This window comes from Prionailurus viverrinus, chromosome F2 (genome assembly GCF_022837055.1).
Source record: "Prionailurus viverrinus isolate Anna chromosome F2, UM_Priviv_1.0, whole genome shotgun sequence".
Lineage (NCBI taxonomy): Eukaryota > Metazoa > Chordata > Mammalia > Carnivora > Felidae > Prionailurus > Prionailurus viverrinus.
In genome coordinates this window covers 45,811,161-45,836,638 of record NC_062578.1, presented here as the reverse complement: position 1 = coordinate 45,836,638, position 25,478 = coordinate 45,811,161, and the positions used below count along the sequence as shown (strand labels likewise).

General features: G+C 33.9%; 1 protein-coding gene across 9 annotated transcripts in view; it reads right to left on the bottom strand.

The window, feature by feature from the left end:
• The window catches only part of VPS13B (vacuolar protein sorting 13 homolog B), an 843,987-nt gene that overhangs the window by 371,039 nt on the left and 447,470 nt on the right, over nt 1-25,478 (bottom strand). For all 9 annotated transcript variants that reach the window (XR_007148665.1, XM_047842688.1, XM_047842692.1 and 6 more), the window contains one exon: nt 6,353-6,573. Coding sequence is in view for 8 of the 9 variants with exons in the window: in XM_047842688.1 (XP_047698644.1) it covers nt 6,353-6,573 (221 nt within the window). In the remaining variant the exon portion in view is untranslated. The remainder of the gene's footprint in view (nt 1-6,352; nt 6,574-25,478) is intronic.

The window sequence follows — 25,478 nt, the reverse complement described above, 5'->3', positions numbered from 1 at the left end:
AGGAACCTATCAAGGCCTGTTTGATCAAAGTCCTCTAAGTCCCATGGTTTCTAAGTGGCCCAGCAAACATTAGCTTACTAGACAATTACTCTTTATCATCTTCCTATAAATTGCATTCATTTTCTCTGAAGTCCCAGACTTTCTCCTTAGTCCAAAATGGTATATATAACTCATTTTGCCTGTCATGGGAATTTCCATGTCTGTGTGGATTCCCCATATTTACACTGTTAGATTTTATTTTCTCCTGTTAATCTGTCTCATGTCAACTTGATTCTTAGTCCACCTAGAAGGACCTTGAGGAGACAGGGCATTCTCACTCTCCCACAGTGTGTTTATCTTACTCATCCTTGTTCTCCTCATTTCTGGTTGGTGTATGTAGTATTGGGCTTGTAGTACTCAGTATTATTCTGCAATTGGGGGGAAAAATCAAGCCATCTTTTGTAATTGTGAAAATCCAGAGGGAGTCTGGAAGCCTATGCTAGAGCAACCACTCACAAGAGAGAATCTCATGTTTTTATCATTAAAATTTAGGTTAATCTGGCACACAAGGATATAAAACAGTATCAACTCTTTACCAAACCTCTGAATACATAATGATTCTTCAAAGTGTTATACTGTTTTGTGGCTTCCTAGCCCTCTGGAAGACTGCTACATCCTACCAGAGATACTCATAACAAATTACAAAGAGGGTATCACATTTTGTATTGGAGTCAATCTAAAAACTAACACAGTTGGCATTCCTATAATATTTCAGAATTTACAAGGTATTTTCACATATTTCATAAATATCTGAAACTTCCCAACAACCTTGTGATCAGCTTTGGTTATAGAAGCTGATACAATTAAACAGAGCTGGTTTATGAGGACTTACCAAGAAGATAAAGTTGGAATTAAATGAAAAGATAAGAATTATCACATTTTGGGTAAAGGCATTCTTGAGGCATGAGGTTCACTCAGCCTTGGTTTAATTCTCAAAAAAAAAAGATCTTGGTATTTGGGGAGCAGCAAGGAGGCCTTGGGAGCCAGGTGATGGAGGTTTAAGGACAAAAAGAGTGAGCAGGCATGAGAAAGAAATACCAGACCAAAACCTATGTGATGACTTTGCTTAGAACCAGTTTATATTTAAAAACAACAACAAAACCTGACCTGTTCCAAACAAAGTGGATATCTGATAAAGATATTCCAGAGTTCGGACTTGAGTGACAACATGACATTTAATAAGATTCCACAGAAATCACAATACCCTTCAGAATCTCAAAGTAAAAGAAGTTTTTTTGTTTTTTTTTTTTAAAAAGATTCAAAATAATATATTTCCAGGCTAAAACACTAATAGCAATAGAATTTATTCTCAGCTAGGATGGCTATGGAGGTCCAGAACATGTAGAGTGGTACAATCCTCTCAAGGCTATAATGACTTTCATAAGTTCCTAAAGTAGAAGGTCTCTGATGGACAACTCCAAGTAGTAGCTGGATGTCTATCATATAGAGATTAAACTACTATTAAACTATGAATATAAAAAATTTTTCTATTTTTTCCTTAAGTTTCTTCATATCCTTTTGGAATTTGTTGTTACAATCATTCCCTCCTCATTCCCACTCCCTTCTCCAGGCAATGAGGAATCTGTCACAATATAGTAGTCTGCATATTCTAACGTTTTATATAGTTGTAATTATACAGTAAGTACTCTTTATCTGAATTTCTTCACTTGGTGTAGTGATTACAATATTTATCCATTACGTTGCATTTTATCAATAATTCAGATCTTTGATGACTGACTAGTATTATATTATACAGATAGATCATAATTTGTTTAATTACCGTTTAATTATTTATGAACATTTGAGTTGTGATCAGTTTTGGGCTATACAAATAAGCTGCCAAAAACATCCACATAAAAGTCTCTGCATAGCCATATATTTGTGTTTCTCTAAGGAAAAACTTAGGGAGGAATGGCTGTGTCACATGGTAAGTGCATGTCATACTTTTTCAGGAATTTCCAAGTTGTTTCCAAAGTTGTATAATTTTTACATTCCCACCAACAGTATACAAAGAGTTCTAGATGGTTCACAAAGCTCATTTTTATTTCAGCCAATCTAATTGGTGTATAGTGGGTTGTCTTCATTTTACATTATATTTTTCCTGATGAATAATGATGATCTGCATCTTTTCATGTGCTTACTGACCAATAACATCTTGAGTGGTGAAAGTCTGTTCAAATCTTACTCCCATTATATAAACTATTCTTTGTCATCACGTTAACAACTAGAAAGGGTTCTTTAAATATCTTCCATAACATGGGACACCTGGGTGGCTCAGTTGGTTAAGCGTCTGATTCTTGGTTTTGGTTCAGGTCATGATCTCACAGTTCATGGGTTCTAGCCCTGTGTATGGCCCCACACTGTTAGTATAGAGCCTGCTTGAGATTCTCTTTCTTTCTCTCTCTGCCCCGTCCCTGCTCATGTGCTTGCTCTCTCTCTCTCTCTCTCTCTCTCTCTCAAAATAAACTTTAAAGAAATATTTTGCATAATAGTTTGATGAATATTTTACAAATACTTTCTCTTAGTGTTTGGCTTTCTGCTCTATTACCAAGTCTTTCAAAGAGAAAATGTTTTAAACTTGATTATGCCCAGTATCAAAATCAATTTTGCCCTTTGAACAATACTGACTCATCCATCTGTGAACAGGTGTATGTCTCCAGTTAGGTGTTAAGTTCTCCCAGCAATGCTTTCCAGTTTTTACTGTAAAGGTCTTGGATATCTTTAGATTCGTTTGTTTATGTTTCTGGAAACCAGTATAAATGGAAAGGATTTATTCAACCTTCCAATTGTTTGCTGCTAATATATATTAATAAATAACTATTTATATATTATTATTGTCTCCTGCAACCTTGATAATTTTATTAGTTCTAGTAATAGTTGCTTAATTCCTCTAGGATTTTCTTAAAAAAATTTGTCAGATACAGAGTTTTACTTCTTTTCTTATCTTTATGCCTTTTGATTTCCTTTGGTTTATTGGAATGGCTACAACATCCAGGATGATATACAACAGGTGATGAAAGCCCACATTCTGGGCTTTTTTTCTGATTTTAGTTGAAAACAATTCAGTGTGATATTAAGTATGATGTTTGATTTACTACATATGTCCTTTACAGTTTTGAAAAATTCTTTAATATTAATTCTTTAGTATTCTTTAATATTAAATTCTTATTTAATATTCTCAATTTGCTGAGAGTTTTAATCATAAATGGTTGGTTAAATTTTGTCAAATGTTTTACCTGCTTCTAACAGAAATTATCATATAATTTTTCTCAATTTACTGATACAGTGAATTATACCAAATGATTTTTGAATATTAAAGCATCTTACTTTGTCATAACATATTAACTTTTTTTATATACTGCTACAACGATTTGCTAATATTTGTTTAAGAATTTTACATCTATTTTCATGAGGGATTTCTAATTCCTTCTTTTTCAGGATTTGATAACAGAATTATGCTGGCTTTGGGGTGCCTGAATGGTTCAGTTGGTTGAGCGTCTGACTCTTGACTGCAGCTCAGGTCATGATTTCATGGTTCATGGGATTGAGCCCCACATTGTGTTCTGAGCTGACAGTATGGAGCCTGCTTGGAAGTCTCTCTCTCTCTGCCCCACCCTCCCCTGCTTGTGCTCTCTTTCTCTCTCTCTCTCAAAATAAATAAATAAACAGTAAAATAAAATGTATAAAAAATATACACTGGCTCATAAAACAAGTTGAGAAGGAATCCTCCATTCTCTATCCCTGAAAAAAGATTTATAAAACTTTTCTATGTTTTCCCTTGACTATTTGACAGAATTCACCCATTGGGGCCTGAAACGGTCTTTATAAACTTGTTCTGATATCACAATTTCTATTAGAAATATATAAGGATATTCAGATTTTCTATTTCTTCTTGTATTATTTTTTGATCAGTTATTTTTTAGTCAAAATTTGTATTTCACCTATATTGTTACACTTGCTGGCATAAAGTTGTCCATATTCTATTATGCTTTTAAAGTCTGTAGGATCTGTGTGATAAACCTCCTCTTTCATTCCCAATATTGGTAATTTGTAGTTTATCTTTCTTATATTGTAACAGTCGTCTCTGCTCTTATCTTTATTATTTTCTTCCTTTCACTTATTTGGGTTTATCTTATTCTTTTCTTAGCTTTCTGAAGTGGAAGCATAAGTGAATGACTTAGGGTCTTTATTTCTAATGTTAATATTTAAAATTATGTTTTCCCTTGAAGAGTACTTTACTATATCCACCTTTTTTATTGTCACTCAACCAAAATATGTTCTTATTTCCAAGTGATTTTTGTCTTTGATTCATAGATTATTTAGAAGCATGTTTATTGTACAGTTTTCTAGATAATTACTGATTTCTAATATATTTTGACTGTGATAATATACAGTACTTTACTTTGATCTCTTAAACAAAATGAGAGAATGTACACCTGAAAAAAAAATGTTCATTCCATGGTTGTTCAATATGGTGTTCTATAAGTGTCAATTAGATAAGGCAAGTTGGTAGGGTATTTCATACTTTACCTCCAATTATTTTTTTATTTTTATCTGTTTGTTTTATCAATCACTGAAAAAGATGTTATAAAACTTTCCTACTATGTCTGTGGCCAATTTTTTTCATCTTCTATATCTCCATATTATTATTTTTCATCTAGTTGTTTTATAATTGCTGAGGGAGGTCACAAAAAAGTTCCTACTACAGAGTACTGAATAGAATCATCCATTTTTTCCCTTTAATTCTGTCCATTTTAGTTTCATATCCTTATTTATCTCTGGTAATACCCTTTTTCGTTATGTTTATTTGATATTAAAATAAGCAAATCCAGCCGTCCTCTGCTGTTTGTATGGTATATTTTTCCTATGCATTTATTTATATTGTATCAGTTTTTTATATTTCAAGTGCTTTGGTTTTAAGCAATATATAATGGAATCTTGCTGTTTTCCCCACTCTGTCAATCTTTGCCTTTTAATAGGAGTAAACATTAAAGGGACAGTAAACATTTTTTTTGTTAAAGGATCAGATCGTAAATATTCTGAGCCATGCTGTTTTCTGGTGCTCCTACTTACTTCTGCAGAACAGCAAACTCAGACGAAATGTAAAAAATGGGTTTTTGGCCTGCAGGCTTTAGTTTGCTAACTCATGGTCTAAATACTCCTAGTTAACATCATTAACATTTAATATAATCATTGGTAAGAATATCTTAGCCCTTCCATTTTACTGTTTTCTGTTTCTACCCTCTGTTTTTAAACTCGTGTTACCACTTCTTGACTTGTTTAGATTATTTGAATTTTTTTTTTTTTTTTGGTATTTCACTTTAATATGTCTATTGGCTTTGGGTGCTGTCTCTTGGTAGTTTTGCATTTTATTTTTAGTACTTATTTTAGGAGACTGTAATATATGTTGAAAAACTTTCACAGTCTAGTCAGAATTTACATTGTGCCACTTCACATGATATTTAGAAATCTGGCAACTATTAGGTCCCTTAATTCATCTTCCACTAACCAGGCAGGGAGAAGAGGAGAAGGAAGGAGGATGGTATCAGTAAGGAGGCTCTATAAAATATGAAATAATATTTGGACCCGCTCTAAAAAACACACTCTAAAATTGGCTTAATTAGTGGTTTGTAATCACTAATGCTGAGAGAAACTTCGATCAACATTGACCTGTTAGAATCAACACCTATCTAAAAAGAGTTATTTCAAAATATAATTTCAAATAGTATTCAACACTGGCAATCTATGTAGAAAGTATATCACAGTCTGCTTGAGGTGAAAGAAACAAATTATCTGTATGCAATTAATTTGTATACATCGGGGATTGGAATTCATATGAAATTGTAACACGACAGATTTCAGTATGTTTGGCCTACAGCAACTGAAATGTTACAGGATTAGCAAAATACATTTCTTAAGTACTAAACAATGCTTTTTAAAAAATATTACATGTTGAGCAAAAGAAGTCCTGGGTGAGAATCTGGCTGAAAATTATATTTGATCACTTTAACAGTCTCTTCCAGTCTGATAATAAAGTAGTTCTTCAGCTTTAAACACTTCACATCTGCAACTGATTTCATTCTTTCAGCCAAAAGATGCATTTATGCTGCCACCATTACATTTTCAGAAGAGTTTAAATTACAAAACTTGAGAGAGCTTCAAAGCAATACTTAATCTAACCATTCTGATCTTGATGACTCTGTTAAAAATAACTTAGGACACAAAACAGAAGAGAAACCCTTCACAAAATTGATAACAATTGTTCTTAAATCACATTATTTTGAATTTCCTTTCATAAATCAAATATACTAACCTGAGGATTTGAGCATTTTATCTGAAGTGACTCTAGGTCAACATGGAGACAGACAACAAATGAATGCCTTGTATCAGGTCCTGTAGCAAGTAGTTTTTGAGATGTAACAGCTAGAGTAGAGGTACAACCCATAGGTTCCACTAGGCAAAGTGTCACTTGTTTTCCAAAAAGGGTATACATGCTGAAATGATGCAAGCTGATAGTCCAAGGAAAAGCATTACCTGATAATAAGAACAAAAGGCAGTAGAGAAGCACACATATAAAATATACTTGCCGCTTGATAGTAAAGGGTCTATTGTCTATTTTTGAAATGTGAAACATTTACTATAGCATCAAAAAAGCAAATATACTATCCCAGAGACAAATGTGGTAAATAATTTAACTGCTATTTAAAAGTAACCTTTGATAAATGTTAACATTTGCATTTATTATAACACTACTGTAACAATAATTATATACATTATACAACACGCAGAAATAGCAACACACTACTATATCAGTAATTATATATATTGTAAAACATGTAGAAATAGAACTTAAGGAAAGGAGATACAGATATAAATAGAAGTTCTGACTTCCTCTTCTTTCATCCTAGTGGATTGCATTGTGCAACTGCTGGGGATGTATTCATTTTACCTTGGAGACCACAGAAAATGTGTTCTATTGGGAAAATACAATGATTTTTGCATGGAGTGAAGGTGACCACAGATCTAGCTGAGGAATAAGAGAGGAAAAAAATAATCTATTATGGTCTCTTGGACTACCTGTACCAGAATCAGGTGCGTCCTTACATAAGCCACAGATTGCTGATTTTTAATTTGGACTTACTTAATCAGAATATCTGGGGGTAAGACCCAGGATGCATTTTGATATATTCATTCTTATGTATAATATGTTATTTTTAAATAAAATATACTTGAGAAAAAATAAGCACTCATAAATTTCAGGAGTAAAAGCAAAATTCCTTTTCTTCTTTTATACTTTTTATTAATGTACCAAAGATTGATATAAATTATGAGATAAAGCCATTTTTTAATGCAGCTATAAAGTACTTTGTGAAATGATTTTTAACCGTATACTTAGTATTGGAATATTTATTAACACTTATTCTTTAGATGTCGACTGATGCAAATTAGATTACTATGACATAGTGTTGACTTTGCAGTTCTACTAGCACTTGTATGTGTAGATATTGTAGACATCTTTTTAAGTAGCCAAATTATTTTTAATAAATTGAAAATACTTAATTTCTAATTAGAGAGTTACTAGTACCCCACTAGGGTAGGTGGGTAAATTAGGAAATAGAATAGGAAATAGATAAATTAGGAAATAGAAGAATAAAGAAGAAAAATCAAAATCAGTCATAAACTAGAAAATATAAAGAAGGAAAGTTAAAACCAGTCAAAATGAAACATACTAATGCCTCAATAAAGATAAATTAGAAAATAAATAAAAAAGAAAAATTGAAACTAGTCAAAACCCTGCTGCTCCAAATAACTATTAATGTAGTTTTATTTCCTTCTTGTTTTTTCTCCGTTGTGTTGGATATGCCCACACAGAGCCAGGGTCACACTGTATTTTTAGATTCAGGTTATTTTCCAATGCTTAATTACTGAATCATTTATATTTAAATTCCATATATATGGGATATTTATTTATATGTAATATAAATAAGCATTTAAACTATAAATGGTGATATTAAGTAGATTCGGATTCTTACAAGTTTGAACACTCAAAATACTTTGACCAAATATAGCTCATAAGATTAAAACTAGAATCTTTGAAATTGAGCCTTGGATAATAGAATAAATCTAGCTACACAGGAGGCCACAATAACTTGACTGGAAACAATGAAAACTGCATAATAATGTGTGGTCAGCACTGTGGTACTGTGCCTGTCTTAAGACTTAAAATATTTGCCCCCAAGAAAGAATGACAAACTTTAAATCATCTGTAACTAATTCTAAAATTATTTTAAACCCTACACAAAGTGCTATGCTCTTTACAAAATAAATGCTTTGCCAAATTTGTCTTAAAATATTCTGGAATGATTTCAGGTCACATATTTTAAAACTGGTAGTGAGCTATATATAGTTTCTCAAATTTTATGTTACCCAAGAAATGTTAAATGGTAGTTATGTTGGATGAAGAGCACCACATTTAAATTTGTTAAATTAAGAATGAAAATCCCAAATGACATTAGTACTATCTCTTATGTGTCTCTGCTTCTTCTTTGGAATGAGACCAATAATTGAAATTTGGTATATCATATTCTAAGTCTTAAACAGAACCTTTAAAACAATAGTTTATGCCCATTTATTTAGTATGCAGATTGTCTTTTTAAAAAGCACACTGTACCTAGAAGATGAGTTCTTAACATGTAACGACAAAAATTCCTACAATTAATCATTCTGAAAAAATTATCAAAACAACAAATCGTTAGCTGCAAAAATATTGCTTTTACATGCACATGCACACAAAATAAAAACACCTTATCATTTATAACACTGGGAATATAATGTTCTAGGTATCCCTAAAATATGCTCAGACATCCACAAATGACATTCCAGAATCATTCATGATTCTGAGACCTTCAAGACTAGTATTTTACTTGAATTGTAAAGTTCTAATGCTGTAACATGTTTTATTTTAGATAAACTATTGATGGAAGAATTCACAAGTTTTCAAAGTATCTAAAAGTAGCAAGAAAACTAAAAACAAAAAAAATTGGTAATGCCATTTCTGTGTGAATTTGTAAAAACACTGTTTTGGACAGAGAAAAAGAGATCAATAAAATAATTTTCAAGAAAATGACAAATACACAATGATGTGACTCATATTAAATAATCTGAAAGAGCATAATATAACTGGGCTATGGGGAAAAGTAAATACATAAAGAAAATTCGGTAAGACTGTGTGCTACATGTGTCAACAATGGGGAAGGGGCACTGGACTTCATTAGACAATATTAAGTTACAACTGAGAGAAATTTTAAAAATTATCAGTGTGGATTTCCTTACATTGTATCGCATGATGATTTCACACATATTAGAAACAGAAGATAAAAAACAAGTTTAGGTAACATGGAAAATTACACATATATTACACACACACTCAAAAATTCCTATTATCAACGTTGGGGTCAGTAAACAGTGACTAATTATCAGACCCTCATCACGTGAATTATAAATTTACTTTCTGATCTTGAATCTTGGTGGGTAATGATCAATAATCTGAAAGGTCTTTCCCTTTCTAAAGATGCTCTACTAGACTACAGGAAAAACTGTACATACTTAGGATCAAGGTGAATCACTTTACAAACATTAATATGGCACATAAAAGTAGGTCAATACTGGAGATACTCTCATTTTTCTTTTTTTAATCTTAGTCACTAAATGTCTTTATAAGCAAACAAAAATGTCTTCTAATTTGTTTCCCTTATGTCCCACAATTCAGCATGACTCAAGCAGGTTTTTATTTCAAATATGAATTGATAATGACAGAAATATTTTATTATCTAATGTGAGGTTAACACTTTGGAGGCAGATACACTTTATTCTACATACATAAATGAGCCAAATCTGCTGCCATTGTTTTCCCAAACCACTTAGCGCTTGACTGATTTAAGACAGTTAATACAAAGGGTTCTTTAATTCTAAGTGATGTTAATTTAAATAATGAATATAACAAATTTTCCTGGCAGAGAGCAGCCAAAATGTCTATAAAACAGGTAAAATGAAAAAGAGTAACCTATAGATTTATTTGCTCTGCAGCCAAGAATTCTACATTTGGAACTTACATAACTCAACACAAAAATAAAAACAAATAATTGACAATTAAAAAATGGGCAGAGGACCTGAACAGATATTACTCTAAAAGACATACAAATGATCATACGTATGTGAAAAAATACTCAATATCACTAATTACAGGAAAATGCAAATCAGAACCACAAAGAGATACCATCTCACACCAGTAAGAATGGCTAATATCCAAACAGCAGGAAATAACAAGTACTGGTGAAGATGTGGAGAAAAGGGAACACTTGTGCGCTGTTGTTGGGAATGCAAACTGGTGTAGCCACTATAAAGAACAGTATGGAAATTCCTCAAAAAATTAAAATGAGTTAACATATGATCCAGGAATTCCACTGTTGGTTATTTACCCAAAGAAACAAAAGCGCTAATTCGAAAAGATATATGAATACCTATGCTTATTTCAGCACTATTTAAAACACATAAGATATTCAAACACATTCTGAAAGAAAAACAAACACACATTCTCTTTTTACTCCCTTCTCCACATTTTATATATATGTTGTAATATTTACATCTTTTTATTCATAATTTTCTCTAATTATGGCCATTACTTTTCCAGTTAAAGAAGTCCATTTAAAGTTTCTTGTAAGGCTGGTTTCGTGGTGATAAACTCCTGTATCTTTTGTTTGTCTTGGAAACTCTCTTCTTCAAATATGAATGATAATCTTGACATAATTTTCCATGTTTGAACTTATATGACAATCATATTAACATAGACGATTTACTTAGGATGTTATATAAGAACCTCATGGTAACAAGAAACCCACAACCTATAATACACAAAGAAAATAAAGACAAACATAACACAACAGTTATGCATCATTCACAAAGGAGAGGAAGAAGAAAGGAACAAAGAACTACAAAAACCACCAGAAAACAAAATTTTTAAATGGCAGTAAGTAAGTTCATACCTATCAATAATTACTTTAAATGCAAATAGTCTAAATGCTCCAAGCAAAAGACATACTGCAACGGAATGAATAAAAATCAATACTCATCTACATGCTGCCAACAAAAGATTCACCTCGGACCTAAGACACATATAGAATGCAAGTGAAGGAATGGAAAAACATCCACTATGTAAATGGAAGAAAAAAAGTCAAGGTAGCAATACTTGTGTCAAATAAAACAGACTTTAAAACAAAGACTGTAACAAGACAAGGGCATTGCATAATGACAAAGATATCAATCCAAAAAAAAAAAAACATATAACAATTGTAGGTACTCAAGCAACAATGGGACACCTAAATATATTAAGCAAATATTAACAGACATAAAGAGAGAAATTTATGGTAATAATAGTAGAGGACACTCCACTTATACCAATGTATAGATAACCCAGATAGAAAATCACTAAGGAAACAATGGCTTTGAATGACACAATGGACCAGATGGATATAACAGAAATATACAGAACGCCCCATCCAAAACCAACAGAATATTGCATTCTTTGCAACTGAACATGAAACACTTTCCAAAAAATCACATTATAGGCCATAAAACAAGCATCAATAAATTTAAAAAGAATGAAATGAGACTGGGAAGCAGGAGACAGATGCACAGCTTTCAGTAACTGAAAACAGCCACCTCCTCAGAGAGAGGAAGGCATTCATGCAAAGCGCAAGTGTAGGTAGGTATTGTCCTGAACTGTATTCTTACGAAAAAGGAGATGCACATTTCTAAATGCATTTCATGAAAGCCTTTTGTATATATAGCTTGTGTTTTGCTACTACATGTAAACATCATGATTAGCAAATAAAAATACTTTTATAAATGCTTTCAAAAGACTGAAATTATACCATGTATCTTTTCTGATGACTATATGAAGCAAAAAATAAATCACATGAAAAAAAAGTGTAAAAAACACAAACAAATGGAGATGAAACAACATGATACTAAACAACCAATTGGTCAACGAAGCAATCAAATAAGAAATAAAAAAATACATGGAGATAAGTGAAAATGAAAACACAAAGGTCCCAAATATTTGGTATACAGTGAAAGCAATTCTAAGAGGTAATAATACAACAACACAAGCATTCCTCAAGAACCAAGAAAAAGCTTAAATAAACAATCTAACCTTACACCTAAAGGAACTAGAAAAAGAAGAAAAAACAAAACCCAAAGGGACTAGAAGTAAGGAAGTAATTAAGATCCAAGCAGAAACAAATGACAAAGAGACCCCCTCCAAAAAAAAAAAAATCAATGAAACCTAGGGCTAGTTCTTGAAAAGATAAACAAAACTGACAAACCCTTAGCCAGACTCATCAAGAAAAAGAGAAAGGACTCAAATAAAATCAGAAATGAGAGAAGTAACAACTGACACAAAAGAAAGACAAAAGATTGTATCACACTACATGGCATGTAATATTAAAAGTTACATGCCAACAAACTGGACAACCTAAAAGATATGGATATGGATAAATTGCTAGAAACATAACAGTCTTCCAAAACTGAACCATGAAGAAATAGAAAATCCGAACAGACCATTTACAAGTAACAGAAGTGCACTGCCAATCAAAAAACTACCAAAAACCAAAAGTCTAGGATGAAACGGCCTCACAGGTGAATTCCACCAGACACTTAAAGAAAAGTTAATACCTATTCTCTACAAACCATTCCAAAGAATACAAGGCAAATGAAAGTTTCTAAATACATTCTATGAGGCCAATATTACGCTGATAGCAAAACCAGACAGACACCAAAAAAAAAAAAAAAAAAAAAAAAAAAAAAAGAAAAAGGAAAAGAAAAAGAAAAAGAAAAAGAAAAAGAAAAGGAAAAAATAAAGGAAAGCAAGAAAACAAGCTACAGACCAATATCCCTGAAAAACATAGATGCAAAAATCTTCAACAAATAATAGCAAACTGCATACAACAATATATTAAAAACATAATCCACTAAGATCAGGTGTGACTTATTCCAGGATGAAAAGATGGATCAATATTTGCAAATCAACCATCACCATGTATCACATCAACAAAAAAAAGGATAGAAGCCCTACGTTCATTTCAATAGAGTAGAAAAAGCATGTGACAAGATTCAATATCCATTCATGATACAACACCTAACAAATTGGGGTTAGAGGGCAGACTTCAACATTATAAAGGTCATATGAAAACCCCCCAGCTATCACAGTCAATGGCAAAAAAATTGAGAGCTTCCCCTAGAAGGTTAGGAACAAAATAAGGATGTCCATTCTCACCACTTTTACTCAACATAGTACTGGAAATCTGAGCTAGAACAATCAGATAAGAAAAAGAAATAACAGGCAACTGTAGCAGAAAAGAATTTAAACTGTCACTGTATTCAGATGAAATGATACTATACACAGAAAATCCTGAAGACTCCACCAAAAAACTACTACAAGGAATAAACAGATTCAGTAAAGTGGCACAGTACAAAAGTAATGCCTAGAAATGGGTAGCATTTCTATACACTAAGGACAAAGAAAGAGATACTTTAAAAAAAAACATCCATTTATAAAACTGTACCAAAACGAATAAAATATATAGGAAAAAAACAACCAAAGAGGTACAAAACCTGTACTCTGAAAACTATAAAACACTGATGAAAAAACTAAAGACAAAGCAAACACAGAAAAAGATACTGGATGGATTGGAAAAATACTGTTAAAATGTCCATGGCACCCAAAGCCATCTACAGATTCAATGAGATCCCTATCAAAATACAAATGGCATTTTTCACAAAACTAGAATGAAGAATGATTAACATTCGTATACAATTACAGAAAACTCCAAATAGCCAAAACCATCCTGAGAAAGAACAAAGTTACAGGTATCACAATACCAGATTTCAAGATATGCTACAAAGCTATATATCAAAACAATATAGTACTGGCACAAAAAAAAATCTACATAGATAAATGGAACAGAATAGATAGCCAAGAAATAAACACATGGTCAATCAATCAATTCAAAGGAGGCAAAAATATATAATGGGGAAAAGACAGAATTTTTAAAATATGGTGCTGGGAAAACTGTACAGCAACATGTAAAAGAATGGAACTGGACTACATTCTTTTTTTTTAATGTTTATTTTGAGAGGGGGAGAGAGGGAGAGAGAAAGAGAGAGAGAGAGAGAGAGCGAGAGCGAGAGCGAGAGAGAGAACGCACAAGCACAAGCAGGGGAAGGGCAGAGAGAAATGGAGAAAGAGAATCCCAAGCAGAATCCATGCTCTCCACACCGAGCCAGGTGCAGGACTCAGTTACACAAACCATGAGATCATGGCCTGAGCCAATATCACAAGTCAGATGGTTAACCGACTGAGCCCCTCAGGTACCCTTAAAGTGGACTACTTTCCAAAATCAAACACAAATATAAACTCAAAATGGATTAAAGACCTAAATGTAAAACCCGAAACCATAAAAATCCTAGAAGAGAGCACATGCAGTAATTTCTCTAACACTGGTGGTAGGAACTTTTTCAAGATACATTTCCTGAGACAAGAGAAATAAAAACAAAAATAAACTACTGAGACTACATCAAAATAAAAAGCTTACTTTTTTTTAAATTAAAAAAGTATAAAAATAAAAACCTGCACAGCAAAGGGAATAATCAACAAAACTTAAAGGCAACCTATGAAAAAGAAGAAGATATTTGCAAATGCTATATCTGATAAAAGGTTACCATCCAAAATAAATAAGAAATTCTACAAAACTCACACACAAAATGAATAATCCAATTAAAAATGGGCAAAAGACATGAACAGACATTTCTCCAAAGACATACAGATGACCAACAGACACATGAAAAGATGCTCAACATCACTCATCGTAAGGGAACTGAAAATCAAAACCACAATGCAGCAAAAAAAGAACCCTTATGCACTGTTGGTGGGAATGCAAATTGGTGCAGCCACTGTGGAAAAGACTATGAAGGTTACTCAAAAAATTAAAAATGGAAATACCATATGATACAATAAATTCACTCCTGGGTATTTACCCAGAGAAAATGAAAATACTAACTCAAGAAGAAATATGCAAGCTTATATTTATTGCAGCATTACTTAGAACAGTCAAGACAGGGGCGCCTGGGTGGCGCAGTCGGTTAAGCGTCTGACTTCAGCCAGGTCACGATCTCACGGTCCGTGAGTTCGAGCCCCGCGTCAGGCTCTGGGCTGATGGCTCAGAGCCTGGAGCCTGTTTCCGATTCTGTGTCTCCCTCTCTCTCTGCCCCTCCCCCATTCATGCTCTGTCTCTCTCTGTCCCAAAAATAAACCAACGTTGAAAAAAAAATTAAAAAAAAAACCAGTCAAGACATAGAAGCAACTTGAGTGTTCATCAACAGACAACAAATGGATAAGGAAAATGTTCTGTGTGTGAGTATACATACACAATGGAATATTACACAGCCATAAAAAAAGAGATCATGCATTTGAGACAAGATGGGTGGACCTAGAGGATATAATGATAAGTGAAATAAGTCACACAGAGTAGGCAAAGTGTCATATGATTTCACTTTTATTTAAGAAGCAAAATGAAGAAACAAAGATAAAGGAGACAGATACAAAAACACACTCTTAAATACAGAGAACAAACTAGTCGTTGCCAGAGAGAAAGAGGGTGAGGGAGGTGAAATAAATGTGACTGTCACAGACTTATCCTGAGGAGCAGTGAGTAATGTATAGAATTGTTGACTCATTATATTGCACAACTCAAACTAGTAAAATGTCGTTAATTATGCTTTAATTAAAAAGGGAAGAGAAAGGGGATGCGTGGGGGGTTCAGTCAGTTAAGCATCTGACTTTAGCTCAGGTCATAACCTTGTGGTTTGTGAGTTTCATCTCAGCACTGAGCCCTAAAGAGCTCAGAGCCTGGAGCCTGCTTTGGATTCTGTTTCTCCCTCTCTCTCTCTCTCTGCCCCTCCCCAGACCCCCTCAAAAATAAACATTAAAAGAAAAGGAAAGAAATGAAAAATGTAGGCCACAATAGTAGATTCATGGTGGTCTAAGGAAAAATAAAATGAGCCTATCAACAGAAATTAGCCAACCTGAAAAAAAAAGAAAAAATATTGAAGAATTAACAGAGCCACAGAGACCTAAAGAACAACATCAAGCATACTAATATAAAAGTGACATGATGGGGCACCTGGGTGGCTCAGTCGGTTAAGCGGCCGACTTCGGCTCAGGTCATGATCTTACGGTCTGTGAGTTCGAGCCCCGTGTCGGGCTCTGTGCTGACAGCTCAGAGCCTGGAGCCTGTTTCAGATTCTGTATCTCCCTCTCTCTGACCCTCCCCCATTCATGCTCTGTCTCCCTCTGTCTCAAAAATAAATAAATGTTAAAAAAAAAAAATTTTAAAAGTGACATGAGACCCAGAAGGCAAGAAAAAGAATAGAAAAATATTTGAGGAAACAATGCCTGGAAAATCCTCAAATTGACAAACAGCATTAATACATATATCTAACCAATTCAAGCCCAAAGACGATGAATACTAACACACTAACACCTAGATTTATTATAAGCAAATTGGTGAAAATTAAAAAACAAGAGAAATTCTTGAAATCAGGAAAAAAAAACCTAATTCACATATAGTGGAAACTCAATATGTTTAAAAGCTGATTTTTATGTAAAATAATGGGAGTTCAGAAGGCAGTATGATCAATAACAGTGAAATCATGAAAACAGCAAAAATGTCCATCAATAAATGAATAGATAAAAAGAAAGTTGTATGTATGTATGTATGTATGTATGTGAGTGTGTCTCTTTCTCTATATATAGACACACACACATAATTATGTATATTGTAGTAATATTCCAGAGTGTATGTGTGTGTGTGTATATATACACACACATGTATCCATATACACACAAGTACACATATACATACATACATACACACAATGGAATATTAGTCATAAAAATGAATAAACTCTCACCATTTACAATGACATGGATGGAGGTAGAGAATATTATGCTACGTGAAATAAGTCAGTAAGAGAAAGACAAATACCATATGATTTAACTAATATGTGGAATTAAAGAAACAAAACAAATTATTACAGGGAAAAAAAGAGAAAGAGGAAAACTAAGAAAATAACTCTTAACTATAGCAAACAAATGGATGGTTACCCGTGGGGAGATGGGATGGAGGGATGGGGGATGGATGAAATAGGTGATGGGATTTAATGAGTACACTTATAATGATCACCAGGTGTTTGTATAGAAGGGCTGACTTACTAAATTCTACATATGAAACTAACTGAAATTAAAAAAAAAAAACTAAGAAAAAAGAAGGGAGTGAAAAATCACATTCCAATATAGGAAAGAAAATACACTGTAAAGCAAGAACTCTATAGTCAGAAAAAATTATGTTCCAAATGTTAAGATGAAAAAAAAATAATCCCAGATGAACAAAGAGCTGAGAGAACTCATTGCTAGCAAAGTGCCTTATGAGAAATACTAAAGTCCATCAGGTGTTAATTCAAATCCACAGGAAAAAATGAAGAGAAATGGATATGATCAACATGGTTTAATATGAAAAAGTACAAATGTATTATTTCCCATTTCTCTTATGTTCTTTAAAAGGCAATTACTTATATAAAGCAATAAATATAATACTGTATTGTTATGATTCATAGAGATATAATCTGTGTGAACAGAATGGGGTAGAGAACTATCTTAGAACTAACTTTCATAATTTACAAGAAATGAACTAAAAGGGGAGTTAAAATAGTGGAGTAGGAGGAGGATCTTATGTTTGCCTCATCCCTCAAACACAGCAAGATAATTATCAAGTCATTCTGAAAACGGAGGAAAACGATATGAGAATAGAATCAACAGCACAATTAGAAGGAGAAAAGAGGCCATATCGTGGAAGGCAGGAAGTGAGGAGATGTGATTTGGGGGAGAAAAGAATCGTGGGTGCTACAGAGGGAAGAGAGCTCTGATCATGGAGAGAGGGAGGGAGGGAGAGAAGCATGTAGATGATTCCCCAAGAAAAACACTTTCCCAAAACCACTGACTGGGGAAATGAGAGGGGCTGATTATTTTAAGCTTTTACAAGCAATGGAACCCAAAGCCTAAAGTTTTAGAAGTCCACACCATCACTCCAGTCAAGCCTGGTGAGTGTAGTGGTGCTCCTATGGAGAAGGAGGGCAGAAGTCTAAGGGTGAGCAGTGTGTTCTGAGACTCCCCTGGGTCATGCTGGTAAAGACAGTTCCCCTTCTTGGAGTGCATTTGATGCTACTGTCTCTCAGGGGACAAAAGAGTTGGTGGGGCACCATTGTGTGGCTGCATTCATTAGCAAATGAGCTGAGACACCGACTGAGGGCAGCTAACCTGGAATCCAGCTTTTTGCTGCGCCTCAGCAGACTCCCAAGCCCCTGCACGTTGGTGCAACTGCCCTTCTAGAACAAAATAGCACCAGCTACAGCATGGTGAAACCCTCCCACAGAGGATGAGCCTGGGTCCAAGCCATGCCACATTCCTAAAATTTGGAGTTTTGAAACCCACACATGTGCCTGAGGTAAAACACAGGAGCTCTGCACTACCAGGCAGTCAAATGACTCAGACAGAGACACATTGAAGGCAAGCATCTGACAAAAGCCTGGGATGCAAGAGAGGAGATTGCTCTTCTCTGAGGGCTTCCTGAACAGTGGAAGGTACAACCTCCCCCTCCAGAGAAGAGAGCAGGCTGATGTTGTTTTTTTCCCAGGTATCATCATAGCCAGATTTCAGTAAGTGGAGGTTTGAACTGATGACACTAAGCCCCACCCCCCCTTGTGTACTGCAGGTGTCTTTTTTACTAGAGCAAGTGTGATTGAGAGCCAGAACAACAGTGGACCTCTTCCCCAGAACACCAGCACAAACACCCCACATGTTCCAGGTCTACTGACCAAAGTGCTGCAAAGCTTCAGCTCTAATGGAAATAAGACAAGGCACATGCTTTCCTAACACACAAAAGACAAAGTCATAGACAAAATGCAAAGACAGAGGAATTCATCCCAAAAGAAATAACAAGAAGAGGTCACAGCCAGGAAGCTGATCAAAACAGATAAAACTAATATGTTTGAACCAGAATTTAAAACAATAATTATAAGGATACTAGCTGAGCTTAAGAAAAACAAAGAAAGAACCAGAGAGACCCTTACTACAGAGATAAAAGACCTAGTCAGGCTGAAATAAAAATGTTATAAATGAGATGTAAAACAGAAAGCATGTAATAAGCACAAGGATAGAAGAATCAAAGGAAGGAATAAGTGATACAGAAGATAAAATTATGCAAAATAAGGATGCTGAAAAGAAGGAAAGAAAAATGTTAAATCACAAATGTAGACTGAGGGAACTCAGCAACTCCATAAAGTATAATAACATTTGTATCATAGGAGTCCCAGAAGAAGAAGAGAGGGAAAGGGAGCAGAAGGTTCATTTTAGCAAATTATAGCTGAAAATGTATCTAATCTGGGTAAAAAAACAGACATCCAAATCCAGAAAGCACAGGGAACTTCCATCAAAATCAAAAAGAGCCTGCCAACACTAAGAAATATCATAGTAAAATTTGCAAACTACAAACATAAGGAAAGACTCCTGAAAGCACTAAGAGAAATCACTAACCTACAAGGGAAGACAAAACAGATTAGCAACAGATCTCTCCACAGAAACCTGGCAGTCCAGAAGGGAGTAGCATGATATATTCAACAGGCTGAATGGGAAAAATATGCAGCCAAGAATACTTTATCCAGCAAGGCTGTAATTCAGAACAGAAGTAGAGATAAAGAGTTGCCCAAATAAAACCTAAAGAAGTTTGTGACCACTAAACCAGCCTTGCAAGAAATATTAAAGGAGACTCTTTGAGTAAGAAAGACCAAAAGCAACAAAGACTAGAAATTAACAGAGAAAATCTCCAGAAAAAAATGACTTTACAGGTAATACAATGACACTAAATTCATATCTATCAATAATCACTCTGAATGTAAATGGACTAAATGCTCTAATCAGAATACACAGGATATCAGAATGGATGAAAAAAATACTCATCTATATGTTAGCTAAAAGAGACTCATTTTAAAAAGATGCAGACTGAAAGTGAGGGGGTGGAGAAACATCTATCATACTAATGGACATCAAAAGAATGCTGGAATAGCCATACTTATATTAGAGAAATTAGACTTTAAAACAAAGACTCAAGAGAAGAAGAAGGGTGTCATAAAGAGGTCTATTCAACAAGAAGATCTAACAACTGTAAATATGTATGCCCCCATATATATGTATATATATAAATATATATATAAATATATATATATATAAATATATATAGATATATATATATAAATATATATATAGATATATATATATTTATATATATATATAAATGACAAAGATAAAGAAACTCATTGATACCAATACAATAACATAATAGTAGGGGGTTTTAACACACCACTTACAACAAGGGACAGATCATCTATGCAGAAAATCAACAAGAAAACAATGGTTTTGAATGACACACTTGACCAGATGGACTTCAGAGAGATATTCAAAGCACTGCATCCTAAAGCAGAATACACATTCTTTTTGAGTGCACATGGAACATTTACCAGAATAGATCACATACTGGATCACAAATCAGGTGACAAGTACAAGAAGACAGAGATCATACCATGGATATTTTCTGACCACAATGCTATGAAACTTGAAGTCAACCACAAGAAAAAATTTGGGAAGACCACAAATACATGGAAGTTAAAGAACACCCTACAAAATAATGAATGGGTTAACCAGGAAATTTTTAAAAAAACCAAAACTTTTTTTAAGTGGATGCAGATGAAAATGAAATGCAACAGTTCAGAATCTTTGGGATGGAACAAAGGTGGTCACAAGGTGGAATTATATAGCAATGCAGGCTTACCTCAAGAAGCAAGCAAAGTCTCAAATACACAACCTAATCTTAAGCCTGAAGGAGCTAGAAAAAGAACAAATGAAGCCTACAGCCAGCTGAAGAAAGAAAATAATAAAGATTGGAGCAGAAATAAATGATATAGAATCTAAAAAGAAAACATATATAACAAAACTAAGAGCTGATTCTTCACTAGAATAAGTAAAAATGATAAACGGGCAGTCAGACTTTTCAAAAAAAAAAGGAGAAAGAGTACAAATAAATAAAATCATGAATGAAAGATGAGAGATCACAACCAACACCACAGAAATAAAATAATTATAAGAGAATATTATGAAAAATTATGTGCCAACAAATTGGGCAATCTGAAACAAAGAGATAAATTCTTAGAAGCATACAAACTACCAAAACTGAACCAGGAAGAAATAGAAAATTTGAACAGACCCATAACCAGCAAACAAATTGTATCAGCAATCAAAAATCTCTCAACAAACAAAAGTCCAGGACCATATGTCTTCCCAGGGGAATTCTACCAATCATTTAAAGAAGAGTTTGTCTATTCCTCTTAAACTGTTCCAAAAAGTAGAAATAGAAGGAAAACTTCTAAACTCATTCTATGACACCAGCATTACCTTGATTCTCAAACCAAAAATCCCACTAAAAAGGAGAATTACAGGCCAATATCCTTGATGAACAGGAATGCAAAAATTCCCAACAAGATACTACACAAATTGAATCCAAAATACATTAAAAATTATTCACTGTGATCATGTGGGATTTGTCCTGGGCTGTAGGGGTGGTTCAATAATTGAAAACCAACAAGATAGACCACATTAATAAAAGAAAGGATAAGAACCATATGACCCTCTCATTAGATGCAGCATCTCATTAGATGCAGAAAAAGCATCTGACAAAATACAGCATCCATTCTTGTATTTTTTTTCAAATATTATTTAAATTCTAGTTAGTTAACATACACAGTGCAATATTGGTTTCAGACACAGAATTCAATGATTCATCACTTACACACCATACCCAGTGCTCATAATAAGTTCTCTCCTTAATAACCATCACCCTAGCACCAACCATCCATTCTTGATAAAAACCTCAACAAAGTAGGGATACAGGGAACATCTAAACATCAAAAAGGCCATATACGAAAGACCAACAGCTTGTACCAACCTCAATGGGGAAAAACAGACAGGTTTTCCTTCTATGGGGAAGAACAAGATAGGCATGTCCACTCTCATCAATGTTATTTAACATAGTACTAAAATTCCTAGCCTCAGCAATCAGACAACAAACAGAAATAAAAGGCATCCAAACCAGCAAGGGAGAAGTTAAACTTTCACTATTCCCAGATAACATGATACTCTATGTAGAAAACCTGGAAAGAAAAGACTCCACCAAAAAAAGTGCTAAAACTATTACACAAATTCAGCAGAGTCACATGATATAAAATCAATGTACGGAAACCCGTTGCATTTCTATATACCAATAACAAATCAGCAGAAAGAGAAACAAAGGAATTAATCTCATTTACAAAAACACCAAAAACCATAAGACACCTAGGAATAAATGTAACCAACAAGGTAAAAGATCTGTACTCTGAAAACGATAGAACACTTATGAAGGAAACTAAAGATGACACAAAGAAATGGAAACACATTCCGTGCTCATGGATTACAAGAAAAAATATTGTTAAAATATCTATAATATTCAAAGCAATCTATGCATTTAATGCAGTCCTTATCAAAATACCACCAGCATTCTTCTCAGAGCTAAAATAAACAATCCTAAAATTTGTATAGAACCACAAAAGACTCTATTCAGTCAAAGCAATCTTGAAAAAGAAAAGCAAAGCTGGGGGCATCACAATTCCACACTTAAAGCTATAATACAAAGCTGTAGTCATCAAGACAGTATGGTACTGGCACAAAAACAGACACAGAGATCAATGCAATAGAATAAAAAAACCCAGAAATGGACATACAACTATATAGTCAAATAATCTTCATTAAAGCAGGAAGAATATCCAGTGGGAAAAAAGTCTCTTCAACACATGGTGTTGGGAAAACTGGACAGCAAAATGCAGAAAAATAAAACTGGACCATTTTCTTACACTATATACAAAAGTCATTTAAAAATGGATGAAAAACCTAAGTGTGAGACAGGAAACCATCAAAATTGTAGAGAAGAATACAAGCAGCAACCTCTTTGACCTTGGGTGGAGCAACTTCTTACTAGACACATCTCCAGAGGGAAGGGAAACAAAAGCAAAAATAAATTATTGAGATTTCACCAAGATAGAAAGTTCCTACACAATGAAGGAAACAATCAACAAAACAAAAAGGCAGCCTATAGAATGGGAGAAGATATTTGCAAATGAAATATCTGATAAAGGATTAGTGTACAAAATCTGTAAAGAATTTATCAAGCTCAACACCCAGAAAACAAACAATCCAGTGAAGAAATGTAAAGACATGAATAGACATTCTTCTACAGAAGACAACCAGATGGCCAACAGACACATGAAAAGATGCTCAATATCACTCATCAGGGAAATACAAATCAAAACTGCAATGAGATACCACCTCACACCTGTCAGAATGGCTAAAATTAACAACACAGGAAACAACAGATGCTAGTGAAGATATGGAGAAAGGGAACCCTCTTACAATGTTGGTAGGAATGCAAACTGCTGTAGCCACTATGGAAAAGAGTATGGAGATTCTTCAGAAAGTTAAAAATAGAACTATTGCATGACCCAGCAATCAAGCTACTAGGTCTTTACTCAAAGGATACAAAAATACAGATTTAAACGGGCACATGCACATATAGCAGCATTAACAACAACAGCCAAATTATGGAATGAGCCCAAATGTCCGTTGTCTGATGACTGGATAAAAAAGATGTGGTAAATATAGACACTGGAGTATTACTCAGCTATCAAAAAGAATCACATCTTGCCATTTGCAATAATGTAGATAGAGTATATTAGGCTAAGCAACATGAGTCAGTAGAGAAAGACAAACATCCTATGATTTCACTCATAAGTGGAATTTAAGAAACAAAACAGACAAACATAGGGAAAGGGGGGAGAAAAGAAAAGGAAGCAAAGCATAAGAGACTCTTAACAACAGAGAACAAACTGAGTGTCGAGGCAGGGGAAGTGGTTGGGGGATGGGCTAAATGGATGATGGGTATTAAGAAGGGCACTTGTGATGAACACTGGCTGTTATATGTAAGTGATGAATCATTAATTGTTAAGTTTACTTATTTATTTATTCTAAAAGAGAGAGAGAAAGAGAGAGAGAGCCAGCAGGGAAGGGGCAGAGAGAGGGAGAGAGAAAATCTCAAGCAGGTCCACACTGTCAGCACAGAGTGCTACCTGGGTTCGATCTGACCAACTGCAAGATCATTAATTCACTCATTCTACTCCTGAAATTAATATTACACAAATTTTAACTAACTAGAATTTAAAACAAATTTGAAAAAAAAAGTTCGGTTTAATCCCTATGCCAAGAATATTACCACATTCAATAAATATTTTTGAATCAGTTAAAAAAGTTTGCGAACTTAAATATTTTAAAGTATATGGCAGAGAGGGCATCCAATATTTCCCCCAAATTCTCAAATCTTGACAAAGCTGATTTATCACAATTGGAAAATTGGAATAAAAACCTGAAACTAAAAAAAAAAAAAAGATTAAGTTAAAATATATCTAAGTTAAAGTGTGATAAACTCAGGAGCATAATAATACAATTCCTAGAGTCACCTTTAAAAAAGTATACAGTAGGGTGTATACCCTGGGTGGCTCAGTTGAGTGTCTGACTTCTGGTCAAGTCACGATCTCATGGTTCGTGAGTTTGAGCCCTGCATCAGGCTTACTGCTGTCAGCGTGAGACCTACTTGGAATCCTCTGTACCCCCCTTTCTCTCTCTCTCTCTCTGCCCCTCCCACACACTTGCTTGCTTGCTCTTTCAAAAATAAATACATTAAAGAGATAAAATCCAGTTTCCTCAGAAAAGAGAACCATAATTATAAAAAACAATACATAGTAAAAAGAAAAACTGATGTAGAAAATAGAATCGTACACTAAAATATACATTTCAGATATAGGAGGCAGTAAAAAAAAGATCAGAGGAACAAAATACACAAAACAAAAAATAGCTAATGACCCATTTTATTCAAATATATCAATAATACACAAAATATAGATGGTCTAAACACCTCAATTAAAAATAAGGTATTTTCAGACTGCAAAAAAAAAAAAAAAACAAGACCTAACTAAATTAATTACCTTCATTCAAAAACAGAACTACATTTAAAGTAAAAGGATGGGGGGGGGGGGGGGGACATGGGTTGCTCAGTCAGTTGAGCATCCAACTTGAGCTCAGTTCGTGATCTCAACATTCATGAGTTCAAACACTGCATCAGGCTTGCAGTTGTTAG